At 37.5% G+C, this 16,992-nt stretch overlaps 1 protein-coding gene across 4 annotated transcripts in view; it reads left to right on the top strand.

Moving 5' to 3' along the window:
- The first annotated feature begins 1,427 nt into the window (after positions 1-1,427).
- Positions 1,428-16,992, top strand: part of nsfa (N-ethylmaleimide-sensitive factor a) — a 28,609-nt gene continuing 13,044 nt past the window's right edge. For 2 of the 4 annotated variants that reach the window (XM_056240642.1, XM_056240645.1), the window contains exons 1-9: positions 1,452-1,538; positions 6,869-6,886; positions 14,206-14,291; positions 15,461-15,560; positions 16,049-16,088; positions 16,176-16,342; positions 16,431-16,538; positions 16,629-16,704; positions 16,790-16,945. In XM_056240642.1, coding sequence (XP_056096617.1) covers positions 1,527-1,538; positions 6,869-6,886; positions 14,206-14,291; positions 15,461-15,560; positions 16,049-16,088; positions 16,176-16,342; positions 16,431-16,538; positions 16,629-16,704; positions 16,790-16,945 — 763 coding nt within the window. In that variant the 5' untranslated portion in view covers positions 1,452-1,526. Of the gene's footprint in view, positions 1,539-6,868; positions 6,887-14,205; positions 14,292-15,460; positions 15,561-16,048; positions 16,089-16,175; positions 16,343-16,430; positions 16,539-16,628; positions 16,705-16,789; positions 16,946-16,992 lie in introns of all 4 variants that reach the window. The other 2 variants (XM_056240643.1, XM_056240644.1) reach the window with 2 other exon arrangements.

Raw genomic sequence — 16,992 nt, 5'->3', positions numbered from 1 at the left:
TTGCTGTTGACAAGATTCCCTGCATTACTAATCGAACGGTTTTAGCCCTAACCCCGGTCTCCTAAAGAAGCCTCTGGCTTCGCTCCAGGCCTACCTCTCGTACAGACAGCATACTTGGACTTTTTATGTTGGGCGGAAAATTTCTGATAAGATGCTGTCAACAGGACGGGGGCATGAGCTGTTGTCTTTACCTGGCCTGTGCATTCCTGCCCTTCCTCCTCCTCCTCCTTTGTACATATCGTTGCCAAGCGCCTCTGTCTGGCCTGTCATGCTGTTCCCCTTTTTTATAACGCTAAAAAACATAATAAAGTCACCAAGAGAACATGACTCTGAGTGCTTCTGTACCAGATCCTAGGATACAGAGAACATCAGATTAGCATGGTTTGAGAATTTTACTTGCAATTTTCATTTGAATGAGTTAGGATTTTTTTTTTTTTTGCTTTGTTTTTGGTGCTCTATTAAAGTGGTTTTACTTTTTCCTTTCATAGCTTAAAGGGTTAGTTCATCCAAAAATGAAGATTCTGTCATTTACTCACCCCCATGATGTTCCAAACCTGTATGAGTTTCTTTCTTCTGTTGAACACAGAAGAAGATATTTTGAAGAATGTTGGTAACCAAACAGCTGTGGGGAGGCATCGACTTCATAGTATGGAAAAAAAATACTATGGAAGTCAATAGTGCCCCACAACTTACAAATATTCTTCAAAATATCTTTCATGTTACACATAACAAAGAAATTCATACATGTTTGGAACAATGACTAAAATATTTGTTTGTTCTTGATTATGGAATTCTGTAATACCCTTTCACTACCAGCTCAACACAACCAATAGTTTTGAGTTTGGGCTGAATATTTTATAAATCACCAGTTCATAAAACCTAAATGATTTGAATTGAATCAGTTTATTTTCAGACATGTCCCATTCACAATGAACGGAGAAATCGATTGAATTGATTTAGTATGAGCATAGTTTTGATTAATAGGGCAATTAATTACTTGATTTACATTTTATTAGCAAATATTAATAAAAAGCCTTTTTGGTTTTTGGCATTAAAAAACGTGTTCACCTTTGAAATATAAATGAATTTAAGTATTTGTATGCAAGTAATTCAGATTCGGAGTTTAATAATAAAATAGAATTTGGATTCTAGATTTGTTTTTATGATCTGAATCATGGCTGCAACAAACTAAACACGCATGCAATGACAATAAAGGCACCTATCTGATAACAGTAAAAAACTGCAATATATTTATTGGAATGTAAATGTTATTGCTTTACTGGAACATTTTAAAGAACGCAATTTGCCACACCAGGATGTCATCGACTACGCGATGGCGTAAAGAACCATTGAGCCAACCGTTTTTTAAATGAACTATTCAAAAGATCCGATTCACAGAAATGAGTCAGAATATGGCTAGAAATCCATGCGCATGCGCAGCTCCCGCCTGTGTCGCTGTCCGCTACTGAAGTGCTGCTCTAGTACTGCTGTGTGAAGCTCTCCCGAGCACCATCACCAACGCAAACATGACGACCCGGGTAAGATATGCTTCCGTTTAAATTATTCAACGAATAAGCGTAATTTTATTAGGAATTAGCACTGAGTTTAAATTTAACACAGTATTTCACCACAATCTGTCTCGAGAACAGCATAGCGTCCCTTTAAAAAAAACAAAAACATATCCAGTTGATGCCATCTACTGACATCTTTCCTCGATGTAACCTGCAATACAGTATCAGGTGGCGAAACGGTCATTTCTGACCACGATTGCAGCGATATTGCTGGTGTTTGGTTTACTTTGTTATTCATAGCATGCTAACAGTGGCTACGCACAAGGATATACGGGAAGCTACGCACAATAATAATAAACTCGCACGAGTACTACTCGAATCTCGGCGGTGGAACGAGACTATTCATTTTCTAGCATTTGCATGCGTCGTGAAATAGAGGTGATTGGTTGTTTCTAGCCTGAGCCCATCGGTAAACAGGCAAAAGCTTAAAATAGAACCGAATGGTTGTCCAATGCTATAGCCTATCGATAAGGTACAATGAACCAGCAGGCCCCTGTTTCATTATTAATTATTTAATATCGTTGATACAGATGCATGTTTACAGTAGAATGTAACGTATTTTCTGCTGCAGAACGGTGTCATGAAGAGTGAAATGACACGAATGTGCTCGTTCAGCGGATTTAACCTTGACATGGCTCGGGTAATGCTCACATAAGCTCATCACACCACAGTGTTTCTGCTTTAAGAGCTCGAGATGTATAACCTTGAGCAAGCATATCCCGTCCAAAATGATGCATTCGCTTCAAAATGTCCACAGAAACGCATTGCTCCCTCAATACGAATATGTTTTGTGCGCAAAGCTACAGCACTCTCTCTCCTTACTGCAGGATGGAGCGCTTTAGGTGGCAACGGGTGCTTTGCTTGTCATTGTGACCAAAAAGAAAAGGGGATAAACTGATACTTCAATGTCTCATTTGGGCACGTGTTTAATTTTCTATTAAGCATTTAATGCTTCTACACCCCATATACCTATTATGATTTATTAATATCCCTTTAGTATTTGGCTCGATTGATTGTAACCATAATTAAAATCCTCCACAATATTGCAAGCATTTTAAGATTATGATATTCATGCAATCTCCTATCAAAATATAAAACTACCATATATTGAGAAAGGTGAGAGTGAAAAAACCTGCCAGTGAAAAAGCAGGTGAATCTGATGTTCAGGAATTTGTGAATGCCTGTCGCACACCCACTATCAGCTGTAAGAAAAGCTGAACAAAGATGAGTCAGACAGAGTCAATTGTTTATTAAGAAGCCCATCATGTTCCCTGGTGTGGTTCTACTCAAGGTAGAGTAAATCAAGATGAGAATGGGAAGAACGAATACTGGAACATAATCTGTTATTCAGATTGTTTTAGCTGAGTTATCATTGTCAGCAGAATGACTTATTCATTCACATGACTTTTGATTATGATGAGATATTTCTTGTAAGCTGCAATGATCAAACCAGACCAATCCAGACAAACGCTGTGTGGGCATCCGTCACCCACAGAGTTCAGCTCAGTGTTAAATTACTTAATACTTTTACTGCCTTCTTGGAGAGTATGTGAATGATATACAGTCTGGTTGTGTCTGTCATAATGCTGTTTAGATATTTGTGAGGTACAGTGGTCTCTGCTCAATATCTGTTGAAGCTTCTTGCTTCTGCTTGTACCACATACATCATCTCTATTGAATCAAAAAAGACTATAAGATAAATCTTTTCATATTAGTGTATAGGCTTCTGTGTGCAACAAAAAGTGGCATGAGCTCTGAAATAGCTGCCAAGCTCTAAAGTTTATTAAAATCGAATGAATAATTTACATTATCGAGAAATCCGCATCAGTCGTAGCTCTAGTTAAAGGCCATGGCAATCATTTTTATCATTGTGCATGACACACAGCTGATTAAGCAACTTCCTATGTGGCATCTTATCATCTACAAATTTAAAACAGCATTGTGTCATTGATTTCTTTTATCAAAGCAAGATTTTGCAGACCATGATTGCTTCTTACTTCAATAACTCACATTTTGAAATCTTCATCATGCAATTATTTCTCATCAAGCAGTGAAATGCATGCCACTTGAGCCACAACACTCATCAGAAGAGATCTTATGTTCTCTCTCTGCCCAGGAAATTATTTTAACCAAGATCTCCCTCTGGGGTGATTAAAAGCAAATGAGAGAAGAAGAAGAAAAAAAAAAGACATTCTTGAAATGTTTTAGGAATTGCAAGTCATGATGTAGCAGTCATATAAAAATTACGACATGCTCATTTAATACTTGTTTTTATTCACCTTTCTTAATATTTTTTATGCATTTTATTATTATTATTTTTTTTTTAACCCGTCTCTGGAGTCTTTTCAGAATGACTTTAAGTTAGCCTTCTGCTATCGACCAATCAGGAAGCTTGATTATCTGCATCCTTTTCATGACAGGGAGTATTTTGAGGAAAGGTTTTCTTTGTTATATTTGTCCTATTAATTTTCATGTTGTGCACGATATATGATATAAGGATCATCCTCCGTTAAGTGTGATACATCAGGGACACAATCCATAAACTGAAAGTAATACAATTCACCCTTGCGTCCCAGTGTAATCCAGTAGTCTAGCCATCTGTGACAGCCAGAAATTTCTGAATTGGTTGAACCTTTGTTTGTCTGTTGATCTTAATCTGTGATCTGTGCCACTTATGAATTGGGCACGTGAACTAATAGGCCTAATGCTTAATCATACCCTCAGGGTGGATAAAGTCATTAGCTGGTTATGGGGCTGTTGGATTCAGCCATGTGGCAGGACGTCCTCTGTGCAGTCAGGAGTTTTTTCTCAACTGTATTGATCAGGCTTCTCCTCATTTCTGATTGAATATCTCTCAAGAGGCCCAACCTCATTAAACATGGAGAGTAGGGCTGCTTGAAATAAATTCTTACTCCGGTCACTCACTGACAAATGAAATGGCACGCAGCATTTTATTTAGTAAATAATTACACTGCAGCGTCTTTGTCTCAAATCTTGTTGAGATTTTGGGGATGGAAAATAGTTTATTTTTGTAATGAATCCACTGGAGGCAAGTTGAACTGAACCCATGCCCAGATTTGTTTAACAAAACTTTTTCGACACAAATGCAAAATAAACAAAGACTTAAACATGGACAAAGCTAGACACCCGACAATAGGAACATGAGGGCTGTATTATATACACAAAGAGTAATGACTTAACAAGACACACCTGATAGCACAATAGAATAATTAACCAATAGAATAGAATAGAACAATGAACCAATGACAAAACAGAACAGAGAACCACATGACTAGAACAAGCAATGAAAACAACACATGAAGCACATGACACAATCACATGAGGAGCAAGGAAAACTCATGACATGACCAGGAAACATGACTAAGAGAAATTCAAAAAGAAAGACAAGAAAACATGACCAAAACCAAATAACAGCAAGGACATGTTTCCTCTTCTGTTCTGTACATATTAATATGTATTTAAATATTTATGTTTTAGAAAGAATGCTCACCAAGGCTGTATTTATTTGATAAAAAATACAGTGAAATCTGTAATATTGTGAAACATTTTTACAATTTAAACTGTTTTTATTTTTAAAGCTGAATTTTCAGTATCATTACTCTTTATCATTATCATTAGTCTTCAGTGTCACATGATCCTTCAGAAATCATTCTAATATGCTTATTTGCTGCTTAAGAAATATTTCTTATTATTATCAATGTTTAAAACTGTTGTGCTTCTTAATATTTTTGGAAAATCTGTATTCACTCAGTATTCTTTGTTTAAAAGAAATTTATTTATTGAAGAACAACAGAATTTTCAGCATCATTACTCCAGTCTTCAGTGTCACATGATCATTCAGAAATCATTCTAATATGCTGATTTGCTCAAGAAACTTATTATCAATGTTGAAATCATTTGTGCTTCAATAGTTTGCATTCATCATGCATTCATACATTCTTATGTACTGCATATATAAGATTTAGTCTCTCAACTATCATGATGGCTTATATAAGTGTGTTCACATATGATATTCGTCAGCATGTGCAGTAAATTATGTTTTATTAACAAAGTTCGGGAGGAGCACGTTCAGTTAATTAACACGGGTGGAGAGCACTCAACAATCAATGATAAGAGGTATATAGACTCAGCAGTCTCACCTCAATCCATTAACAGTTTAGCAGTACCCCTCCACCACCCCTTCTCCACACTTCTAGTCCTGACTACTTACATGGGGGGAGTACTCTGGGTTCGGGCCGAACTCTGAGCTCGGAGCCCTCCCCCGGACAGCACGCCAAATACGCATTAAACTTTACCCCCTCTAATTGTATGTAAGTGTGAACTCGTGAAACCCTATTATACTATGGGGCTGTTGAATGCTTGAATCCTATTGCTTGATGAACGTTCTGTTGTCAGTGCTGTTCTGACAATTTTGTCAGTAAAATAGTTGAACAACTTAAAAGGTACACGATTTTCTCACTAGCGAGGTAATAACGGCATTGTTCTTGGAGAAAATAAACTTAGTTTGGCTATTATTAGAGCCAATGCTGCCGAAAACTGTTGAGAGACGCACAGACTCAGGTAATTCACACACGCTAATCTCTCTCTCTCTCTCTCTCTCTCTCTCTCTCTCTCTCTCTCTCTCTCTCTCTCTCTCTCTCTCTCTCTCTCTCTCTCTCTCTCTCTCTCTCTCTCTCTCTCTCTCTAATAACTGAATTAATAACTGTATTAGTCTGTTATCAGTGGTTTGAGTCTCTGTTAATAGCTATAAAATGGCATTTTAGAATTAACAATGGAGGCCTTGGGATGAGAAGAAATTAGTCCTACACACAAGACCGTTCTAAGGGGGGGGGGGGGGGGGAAAAAACAGACAAATGTCTTGAAATACATGATCTGAATAATGTTTTGAGGTGTGGTAACCGTAGTAGAAGTGCAATAATTGACTCGGGGCCGTTGAATTATTAAAAAATTATGCATTATTTTTCTAAGGAAATTGAACGGCCCTTCGTCAGTTATTCCTTACTTAATCAAACTCTTCACCTTTAAAATTACTGGAAAATGTACATATGCATTTCCCTACCATATCAGGGTTAGGATTGCCTGTGATTTGCCTTAGCTGATCCTTCAACCACACACGCAGTTGATCCTGATTCTGCTCTGCATGCTGCCTCATGCTGCACACTATTGTTTCTCGACCACATGCAGTCTTCGGCTCAATGTGGTACTGGCTGTCACAACTGTTTGTCTTATGTCCTTTTGCTCTCCCTCTTGCTTGCGTGCATTCATTGGCCCCCAAGGTTGTAATATTTTTCAAGGTATGTATGCTTTCCGAATGCTCTCTGCCTCCGCTTGTCTCGCTTGCCATATTGAGCTGTTCGCTTCACTTATACTAGCTTTCTGCTCAGCCTTAGTGTCCTGAGAGCTGACAAGCTCTAACCCCTGTTGCTATGTCCCTTCTTGGTAGCAACGGCTGGAGGGATCGTTACAACGGTACAATATCTAAACTGCGTCACAATGCCATCGGCATAAACAGATAACAACTCAAGATCATCTGCCTGTGTTCTCACTCTCAGGACAAATAAAGGTTCATTTGAGGTTGAACACTAAAGGGCCAACTATAATGACTGAATGTTGTGAGGGCCTGTGGTGGATTTATTGTGCATGCTGGCAGGAAGCCATGGATTATTGCTTTTTTTTTATTTAAGTACTAAAGTAGGTCTAATTGCCGAACTGCTCTTCGTTAACCAAATTATGTCAGCCTGTTGAGTTAACAACACCCAGATTTTGAATCAGATACAAATCCTCAAAAAGCCATTTAGTGTCCCTTTAGTTCTGCCTTCTGGCCTCATGTCTGGAATACTACTATACAGCCATGATCAGGGAAAAAAAAGACAATTCTTATTTTTATGGAATATTGCAGTGTTTATTATAAATTATTTATCTGTGCATTTGATTTTTTTAATCTTTAAAGGGTTAGTTCACCCAAAAATGAAAATTATGTCATTAATGACTCACCCTCATGTCGTTCCAAGCCCGTAAGACCTCCGTTCATCTTCGGAACACAGTTTAAGATATTTTAGATTTAGTCCGAGAGTTTTCTGTCCCATTGAAAACACGGTATACTGTCCTTGTCCAGAAAGGAAATAAATACATCGTCCAAGTAGTCCATGTGGCATCAGTGGGTTAGTTAGAATGTTTTGAAGCATCGAAAATACATTTTGGTCCAAAAATAACAAAAAAACTACGACTTTATTCAGCATTGTATTCTCTTCCGGTTCTGTTGTCAAGCCGCTTCAGTGACGCTGATGACGTGTTATCTGGTGCACACGAGCTTCGTTCACAGTCTGAGGGAGACGCACGCTGTAAACAAAACAATCTTCACAAACAGGTCTAAGGATTTCGATACAGAGAAAGACTTGCATTTTTTTTTGCCCAGCCATATTTATTTGAACACGAATACACGGACGCACCAGATAACACGTCAGCAGCGTCTTGCGTCATCAGCGTCACTGCGGACTTGTGAACGCGGATTGACAACAGAACTGGAAGAGAATACAATGCTGAATAAAGTAAAGTTTTTGTTATTTTTGGACCAAAATGTATTTCCAATGCTTCAAAACATTGTAACTAACCCACTGATGTCACATGGACTACTTTGATGATGTCTTTATTTCCTTTCTGGACAAGGACAGTATACCGTACATACATTTTCAATGGAGGGACCGAAAACTCTCGGACTAAATCTAAAATATCTTAAACTTTGTTCCGAAGATGAACGGAGGTCTTACGGGCTTGGAACGACATGAGGGTGAGTCATTAATGGCATAATTTTCATTTTTGGATGAACTAACCCTTTAATCAAAAACATCAACTTCCCCTCCTTCTTACTACGTCATCTGTTCTCTACTCTGATGATGTATTCAACCGGAGTGAGCAACCTGTCAATCATATGATATTGCAGAAATTAGCAAACAGCAACTATCCAAACAATTTCCGATACAAAAAAAATCGAGTCCTGTCCTACATTTTTTTTACACTTTGCTATATGTCACAACAGATAAAAGAAAGATTATTGCAACTTCTGTTTCATGCTGACTTTAGTATCACTGACTACATTTACATGTGCACAAATAATGTGATTATTTCACTGTAAGATATTTACTTGACACAAGCAAACCTCTTTACTCCCGTTTACATGGAATTTTCAATATTCTGATTATTTACTAAGAATTTAGGTTATTTTTACTGCCATTATTTACATATAACTGACATATTCACACATAGCCCAATGTACACCATAAATTATGAACTCGCATGCAGCAGGTGTGTTGCTGGCCACTGTTTTAATCTACTTACAGTATATCAAATACAAAACATTTCTATGGACGTATTGGATTTGTGTCTTCATTGCGATGTTTTTGACCATCAGTATACTGCATTATATTCATGTCGCGCAACGTTGTCAACATGAACTCAGTTTCTTCAGCACTCCAAAATTGTCCTCTATGTAAAAAAAAGTCATCCATCTACGTCAGAAGCATCTGTGCAAAAATTGTACCTTTAGGGGTACATCAGCTTCTCACTGGGGCAGTACACAACTTTGTAACTTATCTTCCCCTAAAAATGTCATAGTACCTTAGAGTAAATTTAATGTACGTTACTGTACCTTATTGCACAGTGACAAGGCCCTTAAAGGTAAGATTTTTTGCCATTTTTTATTGTTTATTGAGTTTTTTTCCATCTTGTGCTATTCTGTAGGCGTTCCTCATTACATACAGAAAAACATTGCCATGTTGTTCAATTGTAACCATTGCAAAAGAATAATTTAACAACTATCACCAGAACCTTCAGGATATTCAATACAAAATCTTTAGGATTTCAATACTAAATCTCTGAAATTTCTCTGAAAAATGTGCCAAGGACTGTGAAACATTCATGAGTCATTTTCTTTGTCTGCACTTTCTAACAGTCTTTTGTTCCATTTTGTTTATTAAATCAATATTAATCGTTAATAAAAAATATTTGGGCTAAAGATTGTTCATTGTTAGTTCACAATACAATGTTAAAGGCACAATATGTAAAATTTTTGGATTCAAATATCCAAAACCCACTAAAACAATGTTATATAATTTGTTGACTTATATGCTTAGCCCAAATGTTTCCAACAATGTTTAAATCCAGAGAAATCAGCTATTTTAACCAGTGTAACGGCGCGTGTCATTGCGTCACGAGTCAATGACGTCATATCCGCGTTACCCTTGATTTCTGACATCCATAGAAACCGATGGAAACACCAAAGATGCTTTAATAATATAAATCATTTTAACCTTTATAGACAGAAAACAAACCATTGTTATATAGCTCAAGACGGTTAGTCTCATTGTTTGAATCTCTTGATTTCTTGATTTACCACGGGTAACATGTTTGTACCATGCCTCAGAGACAACACTATTCTGTCAACTGGCTAACATAGCATAATCAAAAAGAGCTTTATTTGTAACAGTAATTCAGCATTTTCTCCACCATACAATATATATTTTAAATGTATTGCATACCATTTAGCAACACAAGTCATCCAACTTTTATTAATATGATATTCTAATATCGATCTAGCTTACTGCAACGTGCAACAAGTGTCTCATACCAGCCACCAAGCGAACTCACAGAGTAACGTTATAACAACATTCATCACACTCAAATGTATTTTAGTATGATTGTTTTGACCAAGTAAAACAGCGCTGCGTAAGTAACCTGTGTGAGCAGGGCTGCCAACTTTTCAGTTTAGCTTGGTGTGAGAATTATGGATGGGGTGGTGGGGGTGATTTGGTTCAAAAGCTTGCGATTCGATTCTGATCTTGGTTCAATATCTATTCATTTGGCTAAATATCAGGTACATGAAGGTCCACAACAAATCTCTCAACTAATGCTGTAAACAGGGAAACCTGTCAGCTGGTATTATTGTTAAAGGTTAAAATTAATAACTCATTCTTATACAATTGATATAGTGTGGTTTTTATAATAATGTAATAATGTTTTTTTAATAATATAAGAGTAAAAATATCATAAATACGTATGTAATATAGTGCTCTCTCTAGAGTTAATTTTTCTAGCTAACATAATGGTCTTTGAATGGCTTTACGTGTCATGTTGTTCACAATAAGCTGTTTTATTCACGTCTTTCCAAGGTTGAAACTCTCATTGAATGATTACATGAGAAATGATTTCAGTAAGCTTTACTGTATCTTTCAACATACCTTCTGATGTTCATTCATTTTTATTTTGTGCCTAAACTAGTAATAAAGAGAAACTCAGATCGGTTCACGTGCCGCATGAACTGAGGCGCTTGCAGCGATTTGTCACGCCACATTTGTTCGAATTTTGTAATAAAATTGACAGAATTTGAAAGCTGAGACTTTGTTTCATATCAAAAGTAACCTGTTCTGTCTTGTCTGTCGACACGTTGTCGGTATCCTCTTTGCTCCGCAATGTTTTTCCACTGCGTGAGAAAATGGATGTGTGGCGTGAGAGCGTGAGAACAGTGTCAACTGCGTGAGTCTCACGCTGAATGCGTGTGATTTGGCAGCCCTATATGAGTAGTAATTCAGCACTTGCCGCTGTTTTATTAGACTGAAATAAAATAATGCGAATTAAAGTGATCTAACATGTTTAACGAAGTTCAAGTTCAGGGAAAAAGGGGGAGGACATTAAGCGTAAACGTAATCGTAAAATCAGTGGCGGCTCCAGACAATTTTGATTGGGGGGGCAATAGGGGGTCCTGGTCGTTTCAAGGGGGGTCTCATGAAAACCAACAAAAAATACAGTGGACACGGCTAATAACTTCATATTACTGCTACTTAACAACAAAAACAACACAGCATATCAACTAATTTTTCCAAATCAACCAGTTTTTAATTAATTAATCAATTGCATTTTGCACACAATATGCTTGAATTTTAATTGCCATAGCCACACCCATGACAGAAAACATATTTACAAAATAGTATCTATTATTGTCATGCTCTCACTACCTTTTGATTGCCCTACTTCTGTCCAGTCTCCTCCTGTCTTCTTCTCTGCCATTTGCCATCACAGGAATAAATTACATTTTTTAAATATATTAAAATATAATTATTTTAAATTCCGTTATAATATTTTATAATATTACAGTTTTTTATCAAATAAATGCACCCTTGATGATCCATGAGAGACTTTCAAAAACATACCCCATACTTTTGAACGGGAATGTACCTACTACCTAACAGTGTTTAATCTGTGTCATAAAACAGATCATCTCTCATTCCTTTTTTCAAGCGTCTCTCTGTCTAATTGATGTCTCAGCCATTTCGTAAATTTTGTCTTGTGCCTGCTGAAGTTGTAGCTGTAATTACAGAATTGACTTGAATCAGGATTGAAATAGGCTACTTATTGATAGCCTACTCACAAAAAAACTATATAATGCTCTTTTCATACGATGTAAAATAAGTCTTTGGTGTCCCCAGAGTGTGTATATGAAGTTTTACCTCAAAATAGGCTACGTAGCCGGTACCCCACAGATAATTTTATATAGCATGTTAAAATTGACACTTTTTGAGGAGACTGGATATAATGAGTGACCACCAGATCCATGCACACTGTGAAAAAAATTACGACAGGCAAAACAAAAAGCTGCGTCTTTTTTGACACAGAATAGCCTATTCAAGCCACTGGTACTGTTTGAATCACGAGCAACTAAAACCCCAGGATGCTAGCTGCCCCTGCGATCCAAAAGAACGACGCGGGTATGATTTTAGTTGAGGCTGTCTTGGTTTTGCGGCTGGGCCATGGCTTAAATCCCCCGTTAAATCCACTCAGCCGCCAGGATTCCCACCATCCGTGCCCGGTGTAGCGTAGCAGCTCTTGCAGGCTCGCAGGAGCGCCTTGAACACAATGACGCAAGCAGCAGCGACGTTCATGGGGCGTCGCAGTGATTCTATGTTTATATATTTTTATATGTCGAATAAATTATTAATTACTATTGTTCTGCATAGTTTGAAGAGAAACATTTTTAAATCTTTATATATTTTTTAATCAGGAAGGGAGTGGGGGGTCAAATGGGGGGTCAAAGCGTTTTTCGGGAGGGTCTTGAGACCCCCCAAGACCCCCCCTGGCGCCGCCACTGCGTAAAATAAACTTAAGCAACAAAAACTAAAGGAGTGGCAGCGTCCATAAAAACAGCAACATAAAATGTTGCATGTGCCCTGTTTCGTACCACACTAACGCTAATAAAACTTTAATACACTAGCTCATTCATGAACATAATTTCTGCCTGAGTCTCTCTCGTCGGATTGCTTTCCATCGGCTGTGGAGGTGAATACGTCAACTCCCATGATTCCATGCTCATTCACTGCATCATCAAGCTACGCCTTTGTTATTGTTTTGAATAAGCGACCTCTAGCGGCAAAACTTACATACTGGGCTTTTAACTAACGTTAACACACTAGTTGTTGTAAATCTATTTTTTGTTCTATAAATAATTGTTTTCACTGAAGTTTTCTATTCTTGTTCAGTCAGTCATTATCTTTATTTCTGTATCACTCTGTTCTTTTCGTGTACGCAGATGGGAACAGCATGCAGCCCTTGTTTTCAATTAGGCTAGCTCTCCTTGTTTTGTTTTCTGTTGTGTCCTGTTTTATTTACTGTTCTTTGGTTGGTTGCTTCAACCAAAGAAGGAACAAATAAAGCAAGAACACCCATGAACCTTCACTGTCAGTCTTTGCTTAAAATAAATGATTTGTCTTAATGATTCTCATTTAACACGTTAGATGACTGGTGCTCTTAGTCAGATTAATTTATGATAATATGTTTTGAGACTGTTCCCTGGCCTTTTTGTTTATCGTCTCATCTGCTGTTATCTAACACTGTTTATGTCTAAACCCTATACAATGTTATTGGTTTGGGGTTTGTAGGATCTCTGTTGCAATAAAACATGATGCATGTGATGCTGGAAGGAATGATTAGATGAGGTCTTGTAAGAGCATTAAAAGAACAATCGGTTTGCACAGTAGAAGCAGCTTTCCATCTTGCTATTTTACACCATGGGATTTACTATTTTTAAAATTCAGCAGAGAATCATGGGAACTCCATCATATGGTGTGGCTTAAATTTTTTCACATGAGAAAGGACACCCAGTGAGCTAATATAGCAAGATGCATAAATTAAAGCTGAAGTGTGTAATTTCTGTGGCACTAGCGCCGCCAAGTGGAATTGCAAAAATGACAGTTCTCAAACAGGTCTCCCCCTAACCGCCATTGGTCAGGCAAACAGATAGTCCCGGTTGAGCCAATGTGGTTCTGTCAAGTTACTCAAATAAATATAGCAATATTTCAAAAGCACCACAGAGTCACTTGAGGGAATCAACTGACGAATGATTTATTTAAAGATGTCTGCATATTAAGTGAATAGAAGAATGTATTTTAACCAGAAATTACACACATCACCTTTAAGCTTCAACATCAATGGCCTGACGTCTTTCTCATGTAAGGCAAACTTCTGCCTCTCGTTGATTTACTCTCTCTCTCTCTCTCTCTCTCTCTCTCTCTCTCTCTCTCTCTCTCTCTCTCTCTCTCTCTCTTTATTATTATTTCTCTTTGTGCAGACGATGCAAGCCGCTCGATGCCCGACAGATGAGCTGTCACTGACGAACTGTGCTGTAGTTAGTGAGAAAGACCTGCAGTCTGGACAGTGAGTATTCACCCACACCACAGACCTTCACAGATTTGTCATGGTTGCACACAGAAGCTAATCAAATGAATTATTATTATAGGTGTTATATTTAATATAGTATAGGTTTGTAATAGCTAAGAAAAGTGACATTAATATGTGTGATTTACTGTATGTGATAACATATATATATATATATATATATATATATGCTAATAATATTGTAAAGAAAATTATATTCTTATGGGTTTAGTAGAAACATACTAAACATGCCTTATAAGGGTGAAAATGCTCCTAAAAATAAACTCCAGGAGCAAATAATGCCCATTAATAAAAACATTTCTGCCACAGACCCCCAAGTATTTATTGTGGAAACTTTTCAATCTTATGCAACATGAAGTACTCAATATCCTTTTGAGGATTTATCATATTAACACTGTAGAGAAAGTTTCAAACATATAATGAATGCTCCAGAAGTAGAGCTGATGGTTTTCCCTAGGCTTCAACTGTGTGTGTCCTTGGAATGCTGAATCAGTCCAGACATTAACTGAGGCTGACAGAGTCTGCCGCAGTGCCTCCTGCGGATGCCTCATGTTCAAGAATATATCACAGCATGATGGGTGATTTGTGTGGGTTTGAGTTGGCATATTGATGTTAATGTGTGATGTAAAATGACGTATACTGTATTTTTTGTTGCATATATACTGTGTATATATTGTAGCGAACAGACTCTTTATAATTGTTGTGAAATTGCCGTTTTATTTTGGACCGGCAGTTATAGGGTTAATGCGGTATAGAGAGAAACGAGCGCGTGAGTTCGGCTGGTGCGTTTGTGTGCAGTTTTCTTGCGTTCCGATTAAAAGTTCAGAAACGGAGACTCCCTTGTCTGTCGTTCTCCAGACGTTAAGGTTACAATATATAGAATTGAATAAATTGATATGTGACATAACCCTACTAAAAAAAGAGGCACTGTCAGTCACACATATAATCCCAAACTAATCTCGGATTATGGTGTCTAAGGATTGGTGCAGTTGTAATCGTGCTGTGTACTTGACTGCAAAACTGCCTTTTTACAGGTTAAAATAATGTTCCCGGATATAAAGTCATCGTAGTTTATGTTAAACGTCATGTTTTTTGTTTAGTTTTTTACATTGCTGTAGAAGTTGAATCTTTTCTGCATCTCTCTCCAGGCATGTGACTGTGAGGACAACACCCGCCCACAAGTTTGTGTTCACAGTGAAGAGTCACCACTCTGTGCTTCCTGGAACCGTCGCTTTCAGTTTGCCACAGGTGCAGGATTTCCGCCAAGATCTTTTACTTGTGATACAAACACAGCAACAAACACTCCAAATACAACATTTTACCCCAAAGAACAACTACCAAACACATTTAAAGGGATAGTTCAGCCAAAAATGAAAATTCTTTCATCATTTACTCACGTCACGTCATCACTCATGCCGTTCCACACATGACATGTATGACTTTCTTTCTCCTCTGGGACATAAAAGAAGATGTTTTGAAGAACACTGGCAACCAAGCCTTTGGTGTCCATTGATTTGTATGAACAAAAACATTTTTCAGAATATCTTCTATTATGTTCCACAATAGAAAGAAAGTCATACAGGTTTGGAACAACATGAGGGTGTGTAAATATTAACATAATTTTATTTTTTCGGTGAACTATTCCTTTAAGTACAGATAATCAGATAGTTTGCTTGTATTTGTATGGACCTTTTGCAATTTTATTTCATTCATTCTCTTCTCACTTATTCTTAAAGAGAAAATGGGCAGGCCTGTCCATTGGACAAGAAATCGAAGGTATGTACGTTGCTTCAGAGGATAATTTGCAACAAATAAACAATGTTTAGATAATCAAGTAATCAAAAACTTTTTTCCTCATTTCAGTGGCCAACTACAACTTTGACAAATCCAAACAGTGCATTGGTGCCATGACCATTGAGATTGACTTCCTGCAGAAGAAGAGCACCGACTCCAATCCTTACGACTCAGACAAAATGGCTGCCGAGTTTATCCAGCATTTCAACAGTCAGGGTTTCTCTGTGGGGCAGCAGGTCAGAATCGCATCACAAAAACTGAATAAAGAGAATGATGTTTAATTATACTTAATAATTTTTTTGTCTTGTGATTTTCCTGTCATAGCTGGTCTTCAGTTTCTGTGATAAACTCTTTGGCCTAGTTATCAAGGATATTGAGGCGATGGACTCCAGCATACTGAAAGGGGAACCAGCATCTGGCAAAAAGCAAAAGGTATTGTCACTTTAATGTCATATAAAAATAACATTCCAGTAATTTGGATACACAGTTAATTATCCTTTGTTTCGACATCTAACTATACAGATTGAGATTGGTCTGTTGATTGGAAACAGTCAAGTGATCTTTGAAAAATCAGAGAGTTCATCTCTTACTCTAGTCGGTGAGTTTCATCACACTTGAAAATTAGTTTCTTAACATATAAACAGCCAGCGCTATATCTTACTCTTTGTCTTCCTGCTCACCAGGCAAGGCCAAGACCAAAGAATCCCGTCAGACGATCATAAACCCTGAATGGAACTTTGAGAAAATGGGCATCGGTGGTCTAGACAGGGAGTTTTCAGATATCTTCCGCAGGGCCTTCGCCTCTCGAGTCTTTCCTCCAGACATCGTGGAGCAGATGGGTTAGTGCTGTCTTTACTTTCCATTTTGGTGTTATCCTGTAAAAAGT

Source organism: Rhinichthys klamathensis, unplaced genomic scaffold (assembly GCF_029890125.1).
Source record: "Rhinichthys klamathensis goyatoka isolate OS25496 unplaced genomic scaffold, OSU_Roscu_1.1 h1tg000605l_1, whole genome shotgun sequence".
Taxonomy (NCBI): domain Eukaryota; kingdom Metazoa; phylum Chordata; class Actinopteri; order Cypriniformes; family Leuciscidae; genus Rhinichthys; species Rhinichthys klamathensis.
This window is presented reverse-complemented; position numbering and strand designations above follow the sequence as displayed.